General features: G+C 32.8%; 2 protein-coding genes across 2 annotated transcripts in view; both read left to right on the top strand.

The window, feature by feature from the left end:
• LOC141680959 (uncharacterized) overlaps positions 1 to 4268 on the top strand; it is a 91534-nt gene extending 87266 nt beyond the window's left edge. The window contains exons 5-12 of the mRNA XM_074487031.1: positions 27 to 1042; positions 1139 to 2093; positions 2214 to 2769; positions 2862 to 2914; positions 3242 to 3311; positions 3388 to 3491; positions 3947 to 4165; positions 4247 to 4268. Of these exons, the coding sequence (XP_074343132.1) occupies positions 27 to 1042; positions 1139 to 2093; positions 2214 to 2769; positions 2862 to 2914; positions 3242 to 3311; positions 3388 to 3491; positions 3947 to 4165; positions 4247 to 4268 (2995 nt within the window). The remainder of the gene's footprint in view (positions 1 to 26; positions 1043 to 1138; positions 2094 to 2213; positions 2770 to 2861; positions 2915 to 3241; positions 3312 to 3387; positions 3492 to 3946; positions 4166 to 4246) is intronic.
• A 16592-nt stretch (positions 4269 to 20860) lies between these two features.
• Positions 20861 to 21451, top strand: LOC141680958 (uncharacterized). Its single transcript, XM_074487030.1, has one exon. The coding sequence runs from the start codon at positions 20861 to 20863 to the stop codon at positions 21449 to 21451; it is 591 nt and encodes a 196-aa protein (XP_074343131.1).
• The last annotated feature ends 3152 nt before the right edge of the window (positions 21452 to 24603 follow it).

Raw genomic sequence — 24603 nt, 5'->3', positions numbered from 1 at the left:
TACTAATTATCTAAAGTCAAATGCAGGTATTGTAGAGAGACATACTTTGATCAGTCTGGCTTTCCCATTTACAAGCGTCGGAATACTGGATTAAGTGTAATGAAAGGCAGTTGTGTACTTGACAACCAATGGGTGGTGCCTTATAATAGAGATTTATTGGTAAAATATAATTGCCACATGAATGTAGAGATCTGTTGTCATGCAATAAGTTTGAAGTACTTATTTCAATATTGCTTGAAAGGCCATGATCGTGCAACCGTTGAGATATCCAGTCAGAGGAGGGAGTCTGCCAACCAAGAGGAAGTTGTTGTTGATGAGATTAATGCCTATTTTGATGGTCGGTACATATGCGCATCTGAAGCTGCTTACCGGATTTTCAGTTTTCCAATCCATTATCGTTCAATATCTATTCTAAGATTATCTTTTCACTTACCTGGGGAGAGGAGTTGTACCTTTATTGAGAAAGATAACTTGGAAAAAGTTGTACGAAGAGAGCAGTATAAACAAAGCCAGCTTGAGGCTTTTTTTCGTCTGAATCAAAATGACATGTATTCTAGACAGTTTAAATACGATGAAATTCCACAGTATTATGTTTGGAATGAGACTGATAGGATATGGACCATGCACAAGAAAGGAAATCAAATTGGTAGACTGCTTTATACGTACCACAGTGCAGGAGAGTTATGGTACCTTCGTCTTTTGCTCTCAAACGTTCGTGGTCCTACTTCTTTTGATGCTTTGAAAACCATCAATGGTGTATGTTGCAGAACTTTTAAAGAGGCATGTAAACAATTAGATTTACTCGATGATGATATTGAGTGGCACTCAGTCCTGAAAGATTGTTCAAATGGTGGTTTCCCGGAACAAATAAGGCAGCTTTTTGTGCATATAATTGTTAACTATCAAGTTACAGACTTAAAAAAGTTATGGGAGCAGCACTGGAAACATATGGTTGATGATCTGTTGCGTAAAAGACATGTCGTGATGACATGTACCTCTGCTGTTTTCTCTAACATGCAACTACAATATTATGCACTTGCTGGTAATTTATCATGCCTTTATAATTCATACCATTTCTACTTAATAAAGTTCTTATGCATTTATAATTATTTTTTTTAATTTTATAAAAAATTTGTAGAAATCGATAAATTGTTGAAGTCTATTGGAAGATCATTAGAAAAGTTCAAACAGCTTCCGCAGCCTCCCTCTATCTATCTACAAAGTGGTATTAATAATTTAGTGGTTGAAGAAACGAGTTATAATCTTGAAGAAATGAAACAGAACTTTGAGCAATTGTTTGTTCATTGTAATGCTGAGCAACTAGAAGTGTATAACAATGTTCTACAATCGGTGCAGTCAAAAGCCGGAGGTGTTTATTTTATGTATGGTAGTGGTGGTTGTGGAAAAACTTTTATTTGGAAGATGTTAATTTATAAGTTGCGGTCCCTGGGATTAATAGTACTACCCGTATCCTCGTCTGGCATTGCTGCTACACTCATGCATGGAGGAAGAACAACACATTCCCGGTTTCTAATTCCTATTGTGCTTGATGACTGTTCTTCTTGTGGAATTCGTCACGATTCTGACATTGCAGAACTTATCAAGCATACAGATCTTATCATATGGGATGAAGCTCCTATGCAGCATCGTTACGCATTTGAATGTTTAGACCGTTCCCTGCGAGATATTATGAAAGCTGTTGACCCTAAAAGATTCAGTATTCCATTTGGAGGCATAACAGTAGTTCTTGGTGGTGATTTCCGTCAGATCTTGCCTGTCATTAACCAGGGCTCGCGCGGTGATGTAGTATCTGCTACAATAACCAGGTCTCCATTATGGTTGAATTCGAAGATTTTGTTGTTGTACCGTAACATGAGACTTAACCAGGCACAAGATACTTTTGAGGTTGAGGAATTGAGATTATTTGTTGAATGGGTTCTCAAAATTGGCAATGGAGAGGTTCAACAACATGATGTTTTTTCAAAAGAATATGCAGAGGATGGAATTCTAATTCCTAGCCAATTCTGTGATCCTGAGTTGAAAAACACAGTTGACAACATGATCAAGTGGACTTACCTTAATTTCTTGGAACAGTACAAGAGCCAGGTGTATTTAAGTGAAAGAGCGATACTGACACCCACCAATTAGATTGTTACTCATCTGAATTCTGTGATTGTTGATATAATTATAGGTGTAGAATTTACATATTACAGCGTGGACAAAGAGGAAGATTTTGGCGGAACTGCAACTGAATTGAGCTTTGCTTTTCCTCCTGAGTATCTAAATTCAATCAATGTTCCTGAGCTGCCACCTCATAAGCTTAAGTTGAAAGAAGGTGTTGCAGTTATGCTAATGCGCAATTTAAATCAAACCCTTGGTCTATGCAACGGAACAAGGATGATGATTACGCGTTGTTTGAAGCAATGTGTTAAATATGAGGTAATATGTGGTGCATTTGTTGGTACAAAACATTTTATTCCAAGAATGGAACTTTGTCCAACCGATACAAAGCTTCCATTCAAGTTGATACGTAAACAAATGTCGCTACAAATTTGTTATTCAATGACTATCAACAAGTCCCAAGGGCAGTCCCTAGAGAGAGTTGGTTTGTATTTGCCTAATCCTATTTTTACACATGGCCAATTCTACGTTGCAATAAGTCGTGTTACCTCCCCTAAAGGTTTGAAGGTGTTCGTCGACTCAAAGAATGGTGACTCAACGGATGTTACAAAGAATGTTGTCTACAAAGAAACTTTTTATAACATTCCTGTATAGTACATCAGTTAAGGTGTTGTGTTTCACCACTTTAATATAATTTCATTTTGTGAACCTGTATCAAACTTTGTTTGATGCCATTACAGGTTCTGTACTATATTAATGATATTGATGAAGATTGGCTTTATACATTATTGATGTACTTACTAACCCACTTTAAAAAACAAAATAATTTTCAATTTTATTTGCTCCCAGTATTCATTGCAGCAAAATATTTAGTCAGGCTATTTTCATGTGCCTCGCTCTATAAAGGTGGTCCAAAGATGTGCCTTTTCACATTTGTGAAGTATTAGTACAGGTTACTAAAGAAGTTAGTAATATATAGTGTATTCTGCCTTATTGCCCATTTAGAAAAGATACTTTTATTATAGCAATCCCAAAACATGTCTTTAGGATTGAAGCCCACATTTGACAAGCTACATCCAACTGTGTTACATTCATGCCAAATCCAAGTTCAAATATTCAGAAAATGGAAAGACCCTGTAACGGATGAAGGAAGCAACACAGTGCTTAATGTCATTGCAATTGATGAACAAGTAAGTGATTTAACTTTAGAAATATCAAAATTTGGTAGACTAATAGGTTGACTAACTTTGCTCTACTATCTTTTAGGCACATCGTATGCATATATGTATCCCACCATCAACTGGCATCCCGTTTTATGATATGCTTCAAACCGGAAAGATGTATGAACTAGGCAATTTCAGTGTTTCACCGTACATGAACAAATACCGATGTGTAGCTTCTGATAATCATATATGCTTTAACAAACACACAACTTTCAAGCTGATAACGGTACCTGAGTTTGTTCCCCGTGGAGAGGTTTTCGATTTTTATTATTTTGGCAATATTAATGCTTACCTCTATCAGGAAGAGCATTGTATTGGTAATATTTTAATTTTATTATTACTTTTTAAACTCTTTGTCCTTTGATAACTCAAAATTAAAACTAACCATTATCGATGATATTTTTGGTAGATGTTGTAGGTATTGTAAAGGAAAGGAAGCCTCTACGTTCACTAACTGACAAACAACATAATACTCATACTCTCCTAGATTTAATCCTTATTGACTGTGTGTAAGTTAATTAAGAAACTCTATTGAGGTAATCTGAATTAATGTTAGTAAAAATTTCTTTTCATAGTGTTATTAACATACTTTATAAATATAGGTATGATGTCAAAGTTTGTTTATGGGACGAGTTTGCTAAATGTACCAATGTTGCAATGAATGATGCTGCGTTTTATCCTGTACACCCTTTCATTATTGTAATGAGCTCTTGCATCAAGGTTAAAGGCCTGTATAGTGGTGTTATTACACTTTTGGATACATCTTCTACCAAGCTTTATTTCAATTATGACGTTCCTCGAGTTTGTGAGCTCCGTGACAGGTAATTATATTAACATTTGTAGCTGATTTATTTTTGACAGTATACATGTTACTAATCTATATATGAAATCCAACAATGCAGATATCTTGGTAGGGAAGATTGAAACATGGGAATGAATGATCTGGTCCATGTATCGTGTTCAATTTAGCGGTGTTTAGTTTGTTTAATGGAAATCAGTGAACCACCTTCATTTTCAAACATTAGTATAATCTTTCGATTTTTTTTGAGTATGTAATTATGAACTTAGTTATTGGTTGTCCCTTATTTTAACATCAAACATAAATCTATCCTAATATCCATTATCATTATTGTACTTAAATTGGTGTAAACCATATGTTACTTTCTGAAATTACCAGCGATATAATACATATGTTAAACCCAAAAACTGATTATACCTCAATGGAGGTTTACTTTACCAAGAAAGGAACTCTAAGCTTTCATACCTCACTATGTAATTTGTACAGATATAGTAATTCAACATTTACTTCATCCTATGAAATATCACAAATTAGACATACCTCATATGCTAAAGTCTAAAAAATAATTGGATACTACAAAAGGTACCGAATAACTAATTCGACATTTATCTCACCGTAAAGGAACATCACCAATATAATACCTATATATGAACCATAAAACGTTGTAGTATAAATTTATGATAGAACTTATGTTATTCAAGGTTTTTTATAAATCCACCACCATTAAAGTAAATTGATATAATTATATTTGTATATATCATAAATATTTTTTATTTGTGTGTACCCCATTTTGTATTGTCTCAACATAACGAAAAATCACAAATTAGACATACCTCATATGCTAAATTCTAAAAAATAATTGGAGAGAACAAAAGGTACTGAATAACTAATTCGACATTTACCTCATCGTAAAGGAACATCACCAATATGATACCTATAAATGAAACATAAAATGTTGTAGTATAAAATTTTGATAGAACTTATGTTGTTCACGTTTTTTTATAAATCCACCACCATTAAAGAAAATTGATATAATTATATTTGTATATATCATAAATATTTTTAATTTGTGTGTAACCCATTTTATATTGTCTCAACAAAAATTTGATATACCATATATATTAACGCCCAAAAAATGGATTATACCCTAATTGAGGTTTACTTGATTAGAAAAGCAGCTCAAAGATTTGTTACTTATATTTGTCATTTAGGAATATAAGATTTGTTATGATATATCTTTATATTAATAATAAAAAAGTTTTGTTTAAGAACACGATACAAAAAGCATTTGTACATAACCATACCACCTAAATATATAATTCTACCTGTATCTGTTTTTGAAAAGTGCTATAATGCATATAAGATTGAAACAGGCTATACCAATTCAATTAGTATGGTTTAAATTTTAGTAGGATATTATTGACTTGAAATGTATATCAATATAACTGTTTTAAAATAAGTTCAGAGTACATGCTTAAATTGAGTATTACTTCAACGTAAAAATGAATTCTAAAATATGTGCATATATCGGTATTGTCTCAAAGTAATATTTAAGACTCTTTTTGGATAGAAACATTAGATAATATTTGAATAAAAATTTCAATACCCAGTTTTCCTTGCGTTTAAATATATTTAAAATTTGAGATTATGCCTAAATCATTAGTAATTTTAACCTTTTGTAGTAATTATACCTAAATTGTGTAATTTTGGTACCTTTATTTTTTCACAATAAAGATTTAGTTTGATGAATATACCTAATACGTCATTCGACATTTACTTCACCATAAAGGAAAATCACAAATTTGATAACTATATATGAACAAGAGATCATTGTAGTATTACTTTTTGATGAAACCTATTGTATTAAACCTTATTTTAAAATCAACATCCATTAAAGTAAATTGATATAATTATATATATATAATATTTTTAATTTATCTGTACCTAAATCGAGGTTTACGTGACTACAGAAGCAGTTCAAATATTTGATACCAATATTTGTAATTTAGCAAAATCTGATTTGTTCCTATATCTCTATATTGAACTAATACAAAAGTTCTATTTAAGAACACGATACCAAAATTAGTTGTACATAATCATACCACGACAATATAAATTCTCTCTACATATGCTTTTTAAATGTGGTAGAATGCATATTTGAATCGAAACAGGAAATTTCGATTGAATTAGTATTGCTTAAACTTTAGTATAGACGAACCTTTTGTAGTAATTATACCTAAATTGTGTAATTTTGGTACCTCTATTTTTTCGCAATAAATATTTAGTTTAATGAATATACCTAATACGTTATTCGACATTTACTTCACAATAAAGGGATATCACAAATTTGATAACTATATATGAACAATAGATCGTTGTATTATTACTTTTTGATGGAACCTATTTTATTAAACCTTATTTTAAAATCAACATCCATTAAAGTAAATGGATATAGTTATATTTTTTTATATCAAAAATATTTTTAAATTACCTGTACCTAAATCGAGGTTTACGTGACTACAATAAAACCATTTGTATATCACCTAAATCAAATATTAAAGTTTTAATATAAGTTCGAACTATATGCTTAAATTGAGTAATACTTCAACATAAAATCAAGTTTCCAAATGTGTTCCTATATTTGTATTTTGTCAAAGTAATTATTTGACTCTGTTTGGACGCAATTATTAAAAAAGTTTTGTTTAAGAAAATGATACAAAAATCATGTGTATATCACCATACCACCCGAATATAAAATTCTACCTATATATGTTTTTTAAATTTTATATAATGCATATGAGATCGAAAAAGGATCTACCCATCCAATTACGATGGTTTAAAATTTACTAAGTTATTATTCACCTGAACTTTATATAAATATTGAACTATTACCATAACTTCGGACTACATGCTTAAATTGAGTATTACCTTAACATAAAAATAAATCCCAAAAAGTGTGCCTATATATGGATTGTCTTATAGAAATATTTTTGACTCTATTCGGATAGAAGGATTAGGAATTATTTTTATTAAAAAATGAATACCTAAATTTAGTTATGTTTAACCTAATGAATACCTAATTATTATAATTGTTATTCCCAAGGAACTAACAATGAGATTTATAGAAGGGGGTTGAATGTAAATCTCAAAACTTTTCAAGTTTTGAGCAGTTTCAAAGGCTATGTGTTTTGATGACCAAGTGTGTGTGAATTGCTTTGAGCTGGTGCAGACAGATATATATTCAAACACAAATGTAAAGAACACAACAGACTTAAAAACTTTTCTGGTGGATTTGTTGTTCCACCAGAGATGTGTTATTTCAAAAAATCTGTGATTCAAAGAATTGATCACAGCTGCGTCCTAGTACAAACTAGATGATTTTCTCTCAATGTTTTTCTAAACAGCTCTGGAAAATTTACACCTAATTACTAGCTGCAACTTGGTTTATATATCACCAAGTTTTACAAGTGAAGACAAAGATACAATTATAAAAAATAATCCTTCACATGTTTTTTTTTCATTTCCATATCCGATGCAATCAGAGATAATTTGTCAATCTTTGAATACTTCCTTGTTTGCACCAGAATGGAAATGCTGTTTTTTTTAATTCCTCCAAGAGGCTACCACATTCCAATCTGTCTCTGTCAACCCATGTGCCTTAGTCAGCTTATGAATTGTCACTGTCAACTGCTATGGAATTAAACATCCGTTGAAGCTTTTATCCGTTGAAGCTTCAGAGACATCCGTTGATGCTTTAGCAGTTGAAGCTTTATCCGTTGATGCATTCATCCGTTGATGGATGTTATCCGTTGAAGCTTTAGAGACATCCGTTGAAGCTTTGTTCCTCATCCGTTGACGACCTTTAATTTATCAGTTGATACTACTTCATTTACACAAAATTACAAGGCATGAAATATTTACCTTCATCCTATTTGCATATCCACTAGTTGTCAACCTGACTTATAATTTCCTACAACTTCTGAGAATTACAACTCAATTACAGAGACTGAAATGTGCTACAATACTAAACTTATTTCTAAGTAAAGCTACTCCATCAATGGATAGCCAAAGTGGTCTTATCCGTTGAGGCTACAAACACTAGATTTCTACTTAAGTGTTTTGTTTAACTTATCATCGAACTAATGCACATATATTCCTAACAGTAACCTTTTGTAGTAATTATACCTGAATTTATATGTACCTACATTAAGGTTAACTTGGCTACAAAAGTAGGTCACAGATTTGATACTTACATATGTAATTTAGCAAAATAAGATTTGTTCCTCTATGTCTCTATTGAACTAATAATAGTCTTTTGTTTAAGAAAAATATATAAAAAAGAGTTGTACATAAGCATACCACCTGAATATATAATTCTACCTATATAAGTTTTTAAAATTTGCTATAATGCATATGAGATTGAAACAGACTATACCAATCCAATTATTATTGCTTAAACTTTAGTAGGATATTATTGACCTGAAATGTATATCGATATTGAAGTTTTAATATAAGTCTGGAGTACATGGTTAAATTTAGTATTACTTCAAAATAAAATCAAATCTAAAAATGTGTGCCTATATCTGAATTATGTCAAAGTAATTTATTTCACTCTCTTTGGATAGAAGTATTAGAAAAATATTTTAAAAAAATTTTAAAATCTATTTTAAAATTGAGATTATACCTAAATTTCATTGCCTTATACCCAATGCTATAATTCAAATCAACCTCAATTTGTAGTAATTATAACCATTTGTAATAATTATATCAAAATTATGTATGCCGTTTGGACCGCTTTTTAATATCAATCATGATTTAGGGAGGTGAATATAGGCCTGATGCAATACTCTAAAATTATTTTGGATATTACAAAATTGATAAAAAGGGTAATCCTACATTTACTTCAACACAAATAATTTCAAATATAATAGTTATCTAAATCTATTGTACTTAATCATAACTTACAAATATAAAAATATTATACTGATACATCAATTGGCACATTAAAGCTTAATTTTAAATCCTCTTTTTATGATATATCAAATTGGGACAAATCAAATTAGGATAGGTCAAGTACTATACAGAGATTTGCAGCAGCAACAGTAGATTTAACTTTCACCCTTTTGGTTAAATAGGAGCAGTGGTTATGAACATCAATAACAACAAAATTTACAGAGAAAACCAGGGGATAATGTATAATATGTACTATGCTTCAATTGACAAGGACCATACATTTTTCTCAAAAGCATATACTGAATTTACTATTCATGCAAAAGGAAAAGCACCATCAATAGGATGTGCAGAAAGGCTGTTGAGAACCCTGCTTTACAGCTGTTTTCTTTCACTATTTTCAGGTAAACACAGTGTGTTTCTGCAACTTTTCACATGATAAAACTGAAACTACAAAAATATAGAGAAAAGTTGATGAGTACTACTTAGTACTAAGGACACCTACTCTGTTTTATAACAACTGTAGGTACCACAGTCCCAATGGTCTATGGAAGCAAATGATGCAGGATTTAAAAATTAATAAAAGAGGAACAAAAGTTTAGGCTAACAGTTAAACAATTCATGCTGAAAAATTCAATATCTTATAAGCACGTGACAATCAGTTAGTCCAATGCAGTAAAAGAGAACCAAAGAATATACTTATATCATCTAAGTAATTATCACATGTAGAAACACTAATTCAACAAGGTTCTCAGTTATGTCTCCTTCCTACCATACCCTGTTTGAGCTCACTACTGAAAAAATTGTGTGGTCAATATGTGTTCGTGCTCAAGCTGTATGGAAAGGTAGTAACCGAACTACAAATGAGTTTCGAGGTTTCAACATACTTTTTATTGATGACCAGGTATGTACTAATTATGAAATATGTATACTCATTAATTGCTTCAACTACATTAGCTGCATCAGTTGCGTATTTCTATTTCAGGACTGTAGGATTCATGCATTTATTAGTGAGAAGATTTCTGCCCCTTTTGCATCACTTCTGGAAGAAGGCAAAGTGTAAGATGTTTGTAATTTTAAGGTTTTATATTACAAAAGAGACGAGAAGAATAGATGTGTAAGAAATGGGCTACACATTTATTTTGACTCCCAGACAGAAATGAAACCTTTAAATGATGATATTTGCCTACTTAAGCCTTATGCATTCGATCTGTTTTCTCTGAAAGATGTTCCAAAGTTTATAAATGATGATGATACAAGCTTTCTTATAGGTAATTTAATTACAATTATTGCTTTGAAGAAACACCTACATTTGAACTAATGAATATTTTGTGATGAAGTAATACATTATTGTACTATAATGTAGATGTGGTTGGATCCGTATAGACATGTACAACACGGTGTGTTACCTCTAAGGATGACCCAAGCAAATCCCATGTTAAGTTTAGTTTGTGTGATGGAAGGTTAGATGCTATTTATATAAATATGTTAATTATTTATCAATCTCTTAAAAACATAATGTGGTCCTAACAATCCATAAGTTATATTTCAGGGATGAAGTAAATGTAACCCTTTTCAATGAATTTGGAAAAGAATTTGAATCTCTATTACAGGCTGCTGAAGAGGAACATGTAGTGGTGATTTTAGCGTGTGCTAAAGTGAATAAGTATGAAGGTAGAACAATTAATTAGTGCATTACATTACACCTCAGATCATTCTTTAACCTGTGCCTATTACAACAACAAAAGAGATATACCTAACCAATTATCATGCCACAAGATACTACATTAATCCAAAACACTACAGTTCTCAGCTGCTGTTAAAAAGGTAAAGTAAATCAAATAGAGGTGTAACATTTTAGAGAATGTAATACTTTGTTTAACATGAATAATTTCAATGATTTAATTTTTTTTCTTATTAGCTTGAAGGCTATTTCTAAAAAAGAACAAATTGATGATACTATTTACACGGTTAAGCAGCTTAAAACTCTTAATGATGATTATCTTAATGTAAGTTTCATTTCAATTTTTTTTTAAAACAGATATAGTACAGAGTTAATGTTAAAGTTAACATATTAAACTTAAATTTTGCAGAAGAATATACTTTGCCGTGTAACAGTTAAAAAGGTTGACGACCAATGTAATTGGTATGAGAATTATTATGTCAAATGCGACAAGGAGGTGGTGTTAACAGAAGGAAGATGGAAATGTAGTGAATGCCCAAGAAACCTACCCTATCCAGATAAGAGGTGATTTCCTATATATTTTTACCCAATTGATTAATACACTGTTATTTAGATGTAATTTAATTAATCTTTAATGACAAGGGATGATAATTGAAGTACAATTACCACAGGTACAAGGTTTGTACAATATGTGCTGATGAACCCGGATTTATGACAATAATCTTCCCCGATGATGAAGTACGTAGAATGATAGGGATGGATGTTTACGAGCTGGAAAACAAAATGAGTGAGGTATCTTTTAATGACATATTGCTCTATTTTACCATTTATCAGAGGAAATATTATCAATTCCTAAATATTGTTAGGAGTCTGAAAGCATAAACCTTCAATATAATGCAGAGCCTCAAGAAGCTACTGCCTAAAATACTGGAATGATGAAAGCATAATTAAATCTAAAATTTCTATCACTGCAATATGTATCTTACAGAGCAAACCTAATAACTAACTAAGTAAGAGTTAATTTAAAAATTTTGGATTAGTACTTACAATTCCTCCATTTCTTAATTTTATAGGCGGGTAATGAAAAACTTTTTCCACCGATTCTGAAAGAAATGCAGGGAAAACAATTCACCATTACTCTATGCCCATCAGAAGAGAATATTAAAGAAAAATCAAATGTTTTTGATGCAAAGAGAATTGGTCCTCCGGAAGAGGTAACACGTAGTCATGATCCTAACGAACCAAAAAGCCCACAGGTGGAAGAGTTGTCAACAAATACTGTAATACAGGTAAGGAACCTCCACAGTTTCTGCATTCCAGGAAATATTTGTGCCCAAAAATTAATGTGTAATGTATTTTAACTTCATTTTAGGAATTGGATTCGCAACAAGTTTTAGTAAATTTTACTAGCCCTCTAACAGGTAAGTCTACAAATAGGTCTCGCGGACAGAAGAGCAAGAGTTCGATCAAGTGTGAGCTAGAGGAATCACCTAGATTGACAAAAATGCAGAAATGAAGAAACTGTAAGTTAAATAAATTGAATCATAACTCACTTTACTATTAAAGTTTGAGGCACAAACTAATTACATGTTATCCATGCAGATGGGAAAATTGGAGTTCTGCAAATTTGCTGCAAAATAATAGATTGAAACATTATATTTTTGGCTACATTTAAACTTTGATGGATGTTTTATTTGGTTAATTTGTAACGTCAAATTAAATTATGCAGTTGCGAGTCAACATCTAACACTTAACTATTCACAACCTACCTTGACGAAATGTCTTTAATGTGATTCCCATCATCTATGAATGTCTTATATCAAATATATGACTGCCTCATATTAAATAATAGGTAAGGTTGATATATTCATTTATGCATTAACTAACAATAATCATAAACAACCTATAAGTACAGTGTCTTTCTTTCAATGACTAAGGTAACCAAACCCAACAATTCTTAAAACCCAGTAGGAAGTTGATCCGGAATGGAGAGCAAAATGTATGATTCATTTAAAGAATTACGTAAAGGAAAATACGATTGGAAGGTGTCTGCAAGAGTTCTCAATATTTGGAGAGGATACAACAAAACAACAGGTGCTCCTTTCAAGTCATTCAATATGCTGTTGTTGGATAATAAGGTAATCGGAAATAAATTTGTCTTAACACACTGACTTATTTTAATGATTAGTCTATATATAAAGTGCTAACTTCTCACTTTTTAATTCAGAAGTGTAGGATTCATGGTTTTGTCCCTGCATCTGCAGCTGACCTGTTAGAGCCTGCTGTTGAAATGGGTAAATGTTATATTTTCAAAAAATTTACTGTTAAAGACTATCTTGCTGAAGAAAAATTCCGTCCAGTCATGAAAGATATACAAATAGTGTTGTCAAAGGATACCAAAATAGTGGATATCGATGAAAATGAAGTAGCCATAGAGAAGTTTGTTTTTGATTTCTACGACCTTGGTGATTTGAAGGAACTATCTGAACAGACAACCTATCTGACAGGTAAGTTTTTTAAAAACTAAAATCCTTATATTTCAAAAATTGAAACATTAAGATTTTAATTCCTATCTTATCCGGCTGAAGATGTCATAGGAGTTATACAAGATCGGCAACTCAGGATTTCCAGATTCACTAACAAGCTAAATCAACAACAATCTCAAATAAAATTCTACATTTCGGATGGCAACACATCTGCTAGAGTTACCTTCTGGGATTCTTTTGTTGAACAGCTCAACGAAACAATGCCGGAGAAATAGGAATATCCTATTATAATTATCATAAGATGTGCAAGGATAACTCTCTGGCAAAGTACGTATACAATAGTTTATCTAAAATAGTTCTCTAACACCTATTGGATTTAACGCTAAATTTCATATAAACATATGCAGATGAAATTGATATATCAAATATTGGAGCTACTTCATTTCATCTTAATTGTAACCATCACAGTGCGGTTCATTTGAGAAATGCGTACGTCCATACGGTTTCAACACAGTATTTAGTACAATTTTTTAGAATATATGGTGATATATAAGACAATACATTACTAGATATTATTCAATTGCAGGTTAAAACTACCACAATTTGCTGATATTATGCATGTGAAGATAAGTTCAAAACCACCAAAAACATTTTCAGTAAATGAGATACAAGGCATGGGTGATGAATTCATTGATGTTAGTATCCATTACTTATTTTATTATTTAAATTAAGCATCATTATTTGAGTTATTAAAACCCTATACATGTACATGCAGAAAAAATGCTACTGCAACTTGAAAGTCATCGCGGTTCAAGAAACGGATAATTGGTTCCGCAAAATGTGCTCATCATGCTATAATCCAACAACTACAGTTGATGACTCACAATACTGCAAGCATTTCCCTAGAGAGGTTCCATATCCTATAACATGGTATAGTTTATTTCTACCATAAACTAATTACATTAACTCAAAGTGCTGAATTTCTGAGACATACATATTTGGTCAAACAGGTTTAACATCCTTTTGAGGGCTGGAGACAACACTGGTGAGATAGACATCTTGATGGAAAACAAAGCCGCTCAAATATGCTATGGGAAAGGAGCGGGTGAAATGTTCGAAGAGGTAACTATAAAATTTTGGTAGATAACAAAATATCAATTTAAAACTAAACAACTAATTTATGTTCCGAATCTGATAGACAAACGAAATGATATTTCCATCTTTACTCAAGATAATTGAACAAAAGGAGTACTTGATGAAGCTTATCATAAAAAAGGAGAACATCAAATTCAAGTACAGGCTGTATACTGCCATTGATATCAATAATAGGAGGACTATAAGCAATAATTCAGAATACCAGCCTAAACCAATTCAGGAGTCACTTGCAGAGGTAAAAAATTATATATCGCTATATGAACAATCATTTTTGGTATGCCACTAATGCTACATTTTGCTAAATTAGTCTTTTCTACATTAAACAGGCATCAAGTTCATCCTATCACCTGGATTTAGTTTTACAGAACTCATAGAAATTAACAGAGATTCAATTAATTATTTATGGAGTATGTTTGTAGTTTTCGATCCATAAGTAGCAAAGTAGCAATCAGAGTTATATTAGATTGCCAAAATAGAAATTAAGCGCAAGAAATATATGTGGTTATTGTTGCACAATTAATTAAAGAGCTTTTCCTATAATACATCCTTCAAATCTAATTCAAACACATAGATATTTAAATTCAGATTAACTGTCATACACAAATATATAAACAACATAAGTTAATAACACATTGTATCATCCATAATTAGAACGCAACTGAAAATATTCTAAAAGTACAATATAGATTCATTAAACAGAGGAAACTAACTAATAAGCAATACCAGGAAATTGAAGTTTCCCCTATAAACAAACAACAATTGGTTGTCACGAAGAAAGTTATTTTCCACAACAAACTCCATCCATCCAATACCAAATCTGCATCGCCTTCCAGTCTTCAAAACTTCAACATTCCAATCCCTTCCACCATAAGTCAAGATAGTATTCGTTCTTTTGCCCCAATCAAAATAAATTGGAAATAAATCTCTTCCAATGTCCTAATATTTAACACATTTAGTGAATAAGAGCAATACAACTAAACATATATTTAGCAATAAATAAATCATTTCATAAGTTAACTTACCACGCCATGAAATTTTTTCCTTACATGACATTGAGAAAGTACAGCAACAAAGGACGAGGGTTCCTCAGCCAGTGGTACATTATCATCTAAATAGGAAACCAAAGAAAATTATTACAAAGACTTTATAATTAATCAAAACACTAAGAGAAAAAAAATTACCAATGGGAATGTTGTTCTGCTGTTCCTCTAGTGACGAATCATCCGAATCTAAGTCTAATAGTGCAAGAGGTTTTAAGAAAAAAATATATCCAATTTAGAAATACTTTATAAGTAATGAAAAGAATAAGAGAAAAAATTGTTACCAATGGGATTGTTGTTCTGTTGTTCCTCCATTGACGAATCATCCGAATCCGAACCTGAGTCTAATACTGCAAGATGATTTAAGAAAAAAAATATAACTAAACACTTAAGAAATAAGGTTTGTAAATATATGAACAAACTGTATACCTTGGTCAGTGTTGTCATGCGCTGGTGCAATTGAATTAATATCCAAATCAGATTCTGAACCTACAAATTCAAGATTAATGATTAATAAATAAATATTCATCAACAACAGTGTTAGACTACGATGTTACCAATTTGTATAAAGATTATTCTTTATTTACTGAACAGTGAAAATACCTCCTTTATCTGTACTCTCACTGACCAATACCATATGCATGTCTTCATCAATGACATTACCAATTAAATTCGCCAAATCACTTGCAGTTGAATGGTATTCAAGATTAGGTACCTCATCCACAGTAGGCTCATTAGACAATGTTTTTTGGAACAATTCAACACGAAATTGACCATCAGAATTAACTAAATGATTCAAACCATCGGAGTTGTAAACCTCCACACTGAAATTTGCCTCACCAAAGTAGTCAAAAATAATGACATATTCATCTAAAACTTCATACTGCTCAAAGAAACCTTTTAAACCATGTATTTTCCTATCAGAATGAGAATACATGAGAGAAGTTCGATAACCAGCACCAGGAGAAATATTGAGTGGATTTGAAATCCGATCTCCGTATTTCGCAACAAAAACATGAGGAATTTCCTGAATATATTTAAGGAGTAAGAAAAACAAGAATGTAGTTAACTCCAAACATTCTTATATTAAACAACTTACCAAATGACCAAATTCCAAAGCATTTAAGGTAACAAATTTATAGAACCTTTGGTAAGATGTAATGACATCTAAACCTGTTCAGTATTAAAAATTGTCAGCCAATAACATATGAAGGAACGAAATTAATAAGTAAAAATTAAAAAAATTACAGGTACCATGAACAGAGTCATCTTTCTTTAGAACTAAAGGAGGGAAAACAGCTACTTTGAATATGGGCATATCAGATACATCAAGTGTAGGAACTACACGCATAGCAAGGGTGTCACCAACATCTATGTGTGCACTATGAAGAAAATGATCCCACATCTAATCAAAATAGGAACATTTGTTCACCCATTTCACTCCAATTTTCCACATATGACTCTCAAATCCTAGCATTATATTAGTGCGGCCAGCCTTCAAGTCTAATTGGTAACATGCAAACTCACACAAAACCTAACCAAAAATTAATATATTAGATACTGGAAACAAATTAAACATTTAAGTATTACAAAGAAAACTAACCTCAGACCAAGAATCATCCATACGAGGCGCCGTGGTAATCACCAATTTATGATGGCAAGTGAAATTCTTCAAAACACTAAATTTGTTAGTAGAAGCCAGTACATCTATAGCAATACTATCATTCCTGCAATCTGTACATGATTCCAAATAACCTATTTCCAATCCGTAAGAGTCGAATATTTGGATTTTGAAGTCTGATCCACCAAGATATGATAATAAAATCATGTTGTAAGGCGTGACACCATAAAATTTCATCAGAGATTCTAACTGTAAGATACTTTTCCCTTCTTTAAATAACATACCGGACCAAACTTTTTCATTCGGAGCATGCAAAGTTACCCTTTCTGATATGATATCAGGACATGCAGTGAAAAAACCACTAGGAAGATTCTATTACGGAAAATTAAGAAATTATTAGCTAATTTCAAAAGGACCAAACAGTAAAAGGAAACACAATCAGAACAAAATATCAATTTAAGAGTGAAGGAAACACTTACAATTCTTCCAAATGCAAATAATTCGGCAGGAGAATGACACAGTACAGTAAGATGACCCATTCTCTAATGAAGATGAAAAGCACAAGAACATGGACTATGGACTAAGATGGAAGCAATAAACCTAATTGAAGAGATGATTTAGACAACAATTAGTTGAAGCTAATACTCAAAAGTAAATGGGCTTTAAGACATGCACATATGTCTAGAAAGGAAACGGTTGAAACTGTAGACGGTAATTAGTTTTTTTACAGTTCTCACAGGACACACAAATTCAAATTAAAATATTAGATCTAAAATATTTTTTTTAATAATAGTTGTTGCAATAATAATCATAACCTATGAAATAAAATTTAATAGAATATGAGAAATTAATGATTGTACAACATTAATAGATTTGTAATTTAAAAAATTATGTTAAGGATATATAATTTTAAATTATATACATACGCTAAATAACAAAAAATTGATTCTAACAAAATCACTGTTGGAAATTTTATTCCAATTAAATTTAACCATGTTTTTATTACACAGATTATATGTGGGAGTTCGATGTTTTTAAAGATTCGTTCTGCCTCAGTACGTAATTTTGTTACATCAAGTAAATACATAAAAAATAACTCAATAAAAATATATTGGTTACAATATATATAAGGGGTATCTACAAAAATTGATATGACGGCCGATATTTTTTAAAAGGGAATAAAAAAATAATATCTAAACATACAATCGGCTTTTTTTCTTTTTTAGGATGCCAAAGCGTAGCGGGCACAAGTCACTAGTACGTGTATAAGTTAGTTATACATTTATATTATACTTTAAAAAAAATAATTTAATGTTTGAAATTTATATTTTTAAATATTTATAGGTGTGTTTACGGAAGATTATTATATTTAATTAAAAGAGAAATTTTAGTTGAGATCAATAATATACGAATTGTCATTAGTCTGTTAACTGATCAAATCCAAATAACTATATTCAGATATATGTTAGTCTAATATTTTTAAACCCGAATTAATAGTAAAATTTTATGTGTTAATGAAAAAAAATTATGTCAACTTAAGGCTCATTATATCAACCAAATCCAGCTAATTATACTTACTATTTTATTTAATTTTATTTTAGCCCTTTGAAGTAAAAAATTTAAATTATGAAACTTATTTATTTGGAAATTTTTACTAATATTATTTTATAATATTTATTAATATACATATAGGTGTATAAGTTAGTATTTAAACCCGAATCAATGGTAAAAATTTATGTGTCAATGAAAAAAAATTATGTTAGCTTGAGACCCGTTAATCATCCAGATCCAGCTAATTATACTTACAATTTTATTTAATTTAATTTTACCCCGGGGTGATTATTATTTTATTTTACACCGAATAAATAATATGTATTATTTTGTTTTAGTTTGATGACATTATATTGACCCCACAAATTTCCTTTCAAATTTTTATTTTGTTATAATCCAGTCCAATAATATAATATTTTTAGCGATATCAATAATATTTATTATTTTATTTTTGCTTGATTTTTCAAATCCAACTAACTATATGTAGATTTTTTAAATTTTTTATTTAAAATCGGATCAATATTATAATTTTGTTGTGAATTTTATTTATTATTTTGTTTTAACGAAAGCCATTAGATATATTATAATTTTGTTATGAATATTTATCTATTTATTAGAGTGTTTTGTTTTAAATATTACTATAATTACATTGACCAGACCGACTACCGACCAAACTTTTAATTTTTCGCCTTTAATATAATAGTATATATATATATATATATACTATTGTAAGCAAAATATAGGATAATTTAGTTGGTTGGTTCACCCTTCACACCTTCCATAAAAAAAATACCCCTTTCCATAAAAACAAAACACAAATTACATGCACGTTAAAAACATACATACGCATCACAACTGTTCCAAGTTCCCTTTCCCGCCACATACATGACTCTTTATTCATTCAATAGTCTAACCATCAGTCCCCTCAGTGTAACAACTAACAACACCGCTAAGCCCCTAGCAAAAAGAGAGAATAAATAATTTTATATGTCTATCAAAGTTTTACATGGATAATAAAAAATAGAACATAATATTATTTTGTTATCAAATAGATATATGGCTGATTAAAATATATAGTTATAAAGAATAAACTAAGATTTATATTTTTTTATGAAAAATGATTTTTACACCTAGAAGTTGTTTTCAGAGAAATCAAACTTAACACGACTTAAATAAAAAAAAGTCTTGTCTTTTGACATGGTAGTATTGTTCTCTCGTTGAGAGGTCTTTATCGTTTCAGAAAGTTTTAAGTTCAGTGTTTGTCTAGTCATCTAGTTTCAATCCCATGGATACGGTTCGCAGCAGTCTTCAGGAAATGGAGGAAGGTTTCGCTATGATTAGTTTGGAATAGGGCTGAGCAAACGGTCGGTTCGGTCAAAAACCGAACCGAAATAACCGAAAACCGAAGTTTCGTATTTTTGAAAACCGAACCGAACTCGTCTCTCAAACCGAACCGAAATACTTCGGTTTTTTCGGTTCGGTTACATAAAAACCGAACTTTAAAAAAATGCAGCAATAGAGAAGCATAGCGGAGGAATAGCAGTTGAAAACTCAAACAGAAAACTCAAGCCCTGGATATTAATCAGACCCCGTTTTCTAATATGGATGTCACCGGAATCACAATGGGCAGAGTATATAAATTCTTAAAGTAGACTCCAAAGATCATAGTACTAGTTAGCCATATATTAAAATCAAACTCGGAAGTCTTGAATTGAACTTGATTAGTGTTTGGATTTTGAATGTGATTATGTGAAGCAGTGAAGTCGTGGAGTTTGGACAGGTCACCGGAGAGTGGAGGCGCTGCACTAACCATAAGATTAGAGGTTTAGACTTTAGACTTATAATCATACGCGGTAGTTTCATTTTAATGTATTATTAATATAATATATATAATTTAAAAGTAATGAAGACATAAAACTTCGGTTATTTCGGTTAAACCGAAATTATGTTTTCTAGAACCGAACCAAACCGAAGTTTTTGTTCTGTTATAACCGAAAACCGAATTAACCGGATTTTCAAAAAAATTCAAACTGAACCGAACCGAATTTGTACGGTTCGGTTTTTCGGATACGGTTCGGTTTTGCTCAGCCCTAGTTTGGAAGAGGAGGAACAAGGAGGTATAACTTATGATTAAAAGGAAGGGGGCCTGGGTGAAGTGGATACAAGGTGGTGTCTTGTTGGGCGGTTTCTTACTGAGTCACCCATCGATTATCAGGCGATGCAGCACAAGATGGCGTCACTTTGGCGACCAGGCAAAGGGAAGTATGTTAAACAATTGGAGGCTAATAGATTCTTGTTCCAGTTCTACCACGAAATAGACATCAAGAGGGTGATAGATGGAAATCCGTGGACTTTTGGACGATTCCATTTGTTATTTGCAAGGCTGAAAGAAGGAGATAACCCAAGAACATTGCCCATCAACAAATTAGATATATGGGTACAACTGCACGATATGGAGGCTGGATTTATGTCGCAACGGGTGGTACGAGATATAGGAGACTACATTGGTACATTTGTGGAATCAGATGCAAAAAATTTCATAGGGGTTTGGAGGGAGTATATGCGTGTTCGTGTTATAATTTCGATTGATAATCTATTGAAGAGGACGATGAAGTTAAAGAAAAATGCAGCAAACTGGTGCTGGGTCAACATTAAGTATGAGGGGATCCCGACTTTTTGTTTTATCTGTGGTTTGCTAGGCCATAGTGACAAGTTCTGCGCCAAGTTGTTTGACACACCGGAGAAACTGATCGAAAAACCCTATGGTTCTTGGATGCCTGCTGAGCCTCATCGGCGAAATCATACCATAGGAAGTAAGTGACTTAGAACGGGAGGGGCGGCTCTGGTGAGTAGTACGATGACCGACAGAGGTGACAAGGTTGTTACCGAAATTGGTGCTAATTTGAATTATCAAGGAGGGAATCCAGGAATAAAAGATATGAGTAACAGAAAAGAAGCTGGAGCCAGTAACGGAGTCAATCAAGGGATCCTATCTGCAAGTCCTAACATAAATATAAATATAGTAGCAATCGATCAGGATAATAATTCGTTGAAAGAGGGACCCACAATTGCTGAGCTGGAAAATAAGGCCCTGGTGATAAACGACCCAAAACGTAGAAGGATGGATAATGAGGTTGGGCCCAATGGGAGTAGTACTACGGACTTGGACATTATCATGAGCCCACAAGTTGAAATTAATGAGAACTAAAAAAACTTGTTTTTGGCGGGTGCTACAGTGCAGGCCCGCCACTCCTCATGAGTACTTTTAACTGCCAGGGCTTGGGGTTGCCCCGGAAAATTCGGTTCCTAAAAGGCGATGTTAGTCAAGAAAGACCCTCTGTTATTTTTCTTTGTGAGATGTTAAGTAGTAAAGATCAAATGGAACGAATCAGGTCGAGTCTAAAGTTTCAAGGGATGATTGTTGTTGAACCCCTAGGACGCAGCGAGGGCCTGACCTTGCTGTGGAGAGAAAACGAGCAAGTTAATCTACTCAGCTTGTCTCAAAATCACATTGATGTTGAGCTCCAACTAAGTAATATGCAAACTTGGAGGTTGAATGGTTTCTACGGGGAGCCCAACAGAAACAGGAAACGCAGAACATGGGATTCACTGCGGAATCTAGCATGCGATTCAAACTTACCTTGGTGTATTATTGGCGACATGAATAATATAGCCTCTCAACAAGATAAGAAAGGTGGGGCTGCTTATCCTCAACCTTTGATTGACGGCTTTAACAGGGTTCTGGAGGACATAGCACTGCAAGACTTGCCTCTTAATGGCCACCAATTTACATGGGAACGGGGTAGGAATATGGCTGCTTGGATTGAAATAAGACTGGACAGGGGTGTTGTTTCCATTTTATGGATGTCTATATTCCCTCTTACAAAGCTGTACACGAAGGAAGGTTCACCCTCGGACCATAGTCCCATTTGTCTCGAGCCCATCGTAAAACAGACCTGGAATGGTAAGAAGTGCTTCAGATTCGAGAATGTATGGCTGACGGAGCCACTTTGCTACCAGATTGTGAGGGACAACTGGGAGTACGACAGAGCAGCTAATATTACTCATAAAGTTCAACAATGTGGAGAGAAACTGGCAGTTTGGGGGAGAGAAATAACTGGGTGCTTCAGTAAGAAAATCAAAGAGTGCAAGTTGCAGATGAAACAACTACGAAGTAGAAGGGACGAACAGTCGTTACAAATGTATCAAGAGGCCAAACAAAAACTCCATTTAATTCTTGATCAGAAAGAAATATACTGGCTCCAGAGATCAAAAAAATTATGGTTGCAATGTGGGTATAAGAACACGAAGTACTTCCATGCTTCGTGTAACGTCAGGCGTCGCACTAATCGGATTCAGAAGCTGCAGAATGAAAATGGAGAATGGTTAAGCTGGGAAAGTGGCCTTGAAGATCATGTCACAGGCTACTATACAGAGCTGTTTAGCACGGCTTACTCTTCGACTGCTGAGGTGATAAACTGTGTGTCCCAAAAGGTTTCTTATGCTCAGAACCTGGAACTCCAAACGGAAATTACAGAGGAAGAGGTTCGTTCAGCCTTATTTCAGATGCATCCGGATAAGGCACCGGGGCCGGATGGTATAACCCCTGCCTTCTACCAGAAACACTGGTCAGTGGTGGGTAAGGATGTCATCAAACTAGTAAGAAATTTCTTTCATAATAGAGTGCTTCCTCAAGGTTTAAATAAAACTCACATGGTACTCATCCCTAAGAAGAAAAATCCTGTGAAAATAGGGGATCTACGTCCCATTGCTTTATGTAATGTGTTGATGAAAATTATTACAAAAGTTATTGCAAATCGAATGAAGGATATTCTTGAAGGGGTGGTGTCCGAGGCTCAAAGTGCGTTCATCCCGGGATGTCTAATTTCGGATAACATCATGATATCTTACAAGGTAATGCATTATTTAAAAAGAAATAAATACGGAAAGGAGGGTTACATGGCGGTAAAACTTGACATGAGTAAAGCTTATGACCGCATTGAGTGGGAATTTTTGAAATCGATGCTAAAAAGGTGGGTTTTAGTGATTGGTGGATCTATCTTATTATGCAATCAATATCCACGGTATCTTATTCGATTTTGCACGGAGAACATCAGCTAGGTCCAATAATTCCTACACGGGGTATTAGACAAGGGGATCCACTCTCCCCTTATCTATTCATTATTTGTCTAGAAGGTTTAACAGCCCTGATCAATAACTATGAACGGAAACATTGGTTGCATGGAATTAAAGTATGTAGAAGAGCTCCAGTAATTTCCCACATGTTGTTCGCGGATGATGTGTACTTCTACTGTAAAGCAGATGTTCAGGAAGCCTCCAAGGTGTTGCAGTTGTTGGAGATCTATGAAGCAACATCAGGCCAACAGGTAAACACGGGGAAATCATCAATTTTCTTTAGCTCTAATGTGATTCGGTATAACAGGCATCAGGTCTGTCAAGTCTTGCAAATGATGGAGGCAAATGACAATAGTACCTACCTTGGCTTGCCTAATTTACTGGGGAGAAACAAATATGCACTTTTAGGGTACTTGAAGGATAGAGTAAACACGAAAATTCAGAGCTGGGATAATAGTTCCATATCAAGATCTGGTAAGGAAATTTTAATCAAGTCTGTATTCCAAACTTTACCATCTTATGCTATGAATGTATTTCTGTTACCCATGGAAATCACGACGAATATTAAAAAGGCGCTCTCAAAATTCTGGTGGAAGTCATCTAGTAAGAAAAGCACTCATTTGAGTTGGATGAGCTGGGACCGAATGTCGAAACATAAATCTAGTGGGGGCATGGGATTTCACAATTTTCGTGACTTCAACCTTGCCATGCTGGGCAAACAAGCCTGGAGGTTCCTTCCCAATCCCAACAGCTTGGTTACGAAAGTTTATAAAGCTAGATACTTCATGGACACAGGGTTTCTGAATGCACAGTTGGGCCAGAACCCAAGCTTTATCT

This window comes from Apium graveolens, chromosome 8 (assembly GCF_009905375.1).
Source record: "Apium graveolens cultivar Ventura chromosome 8, ASM990537v1, whole genome shotgun sequence".
NCBI classification, from domain to species: Eukaryota; Viridiplantae; Streptophyta; class Magnoliopsida; order Apiales; family Apiaceae; genus Apium; species Apium graveolens.
This window is presented reverse-complemented; position numbering and strand designations above follow the sequence as displayed.

Bases quoted from the DNA above. Each gene is read 5' to 3' on its own strand.
- LOC141680958 (XM_074487030.1), top strand. From the start codon at position 20,861: ATGGCGTCACTTTGGCGACCAGGCAAAGGGAAGTATGTTAAACAATTG.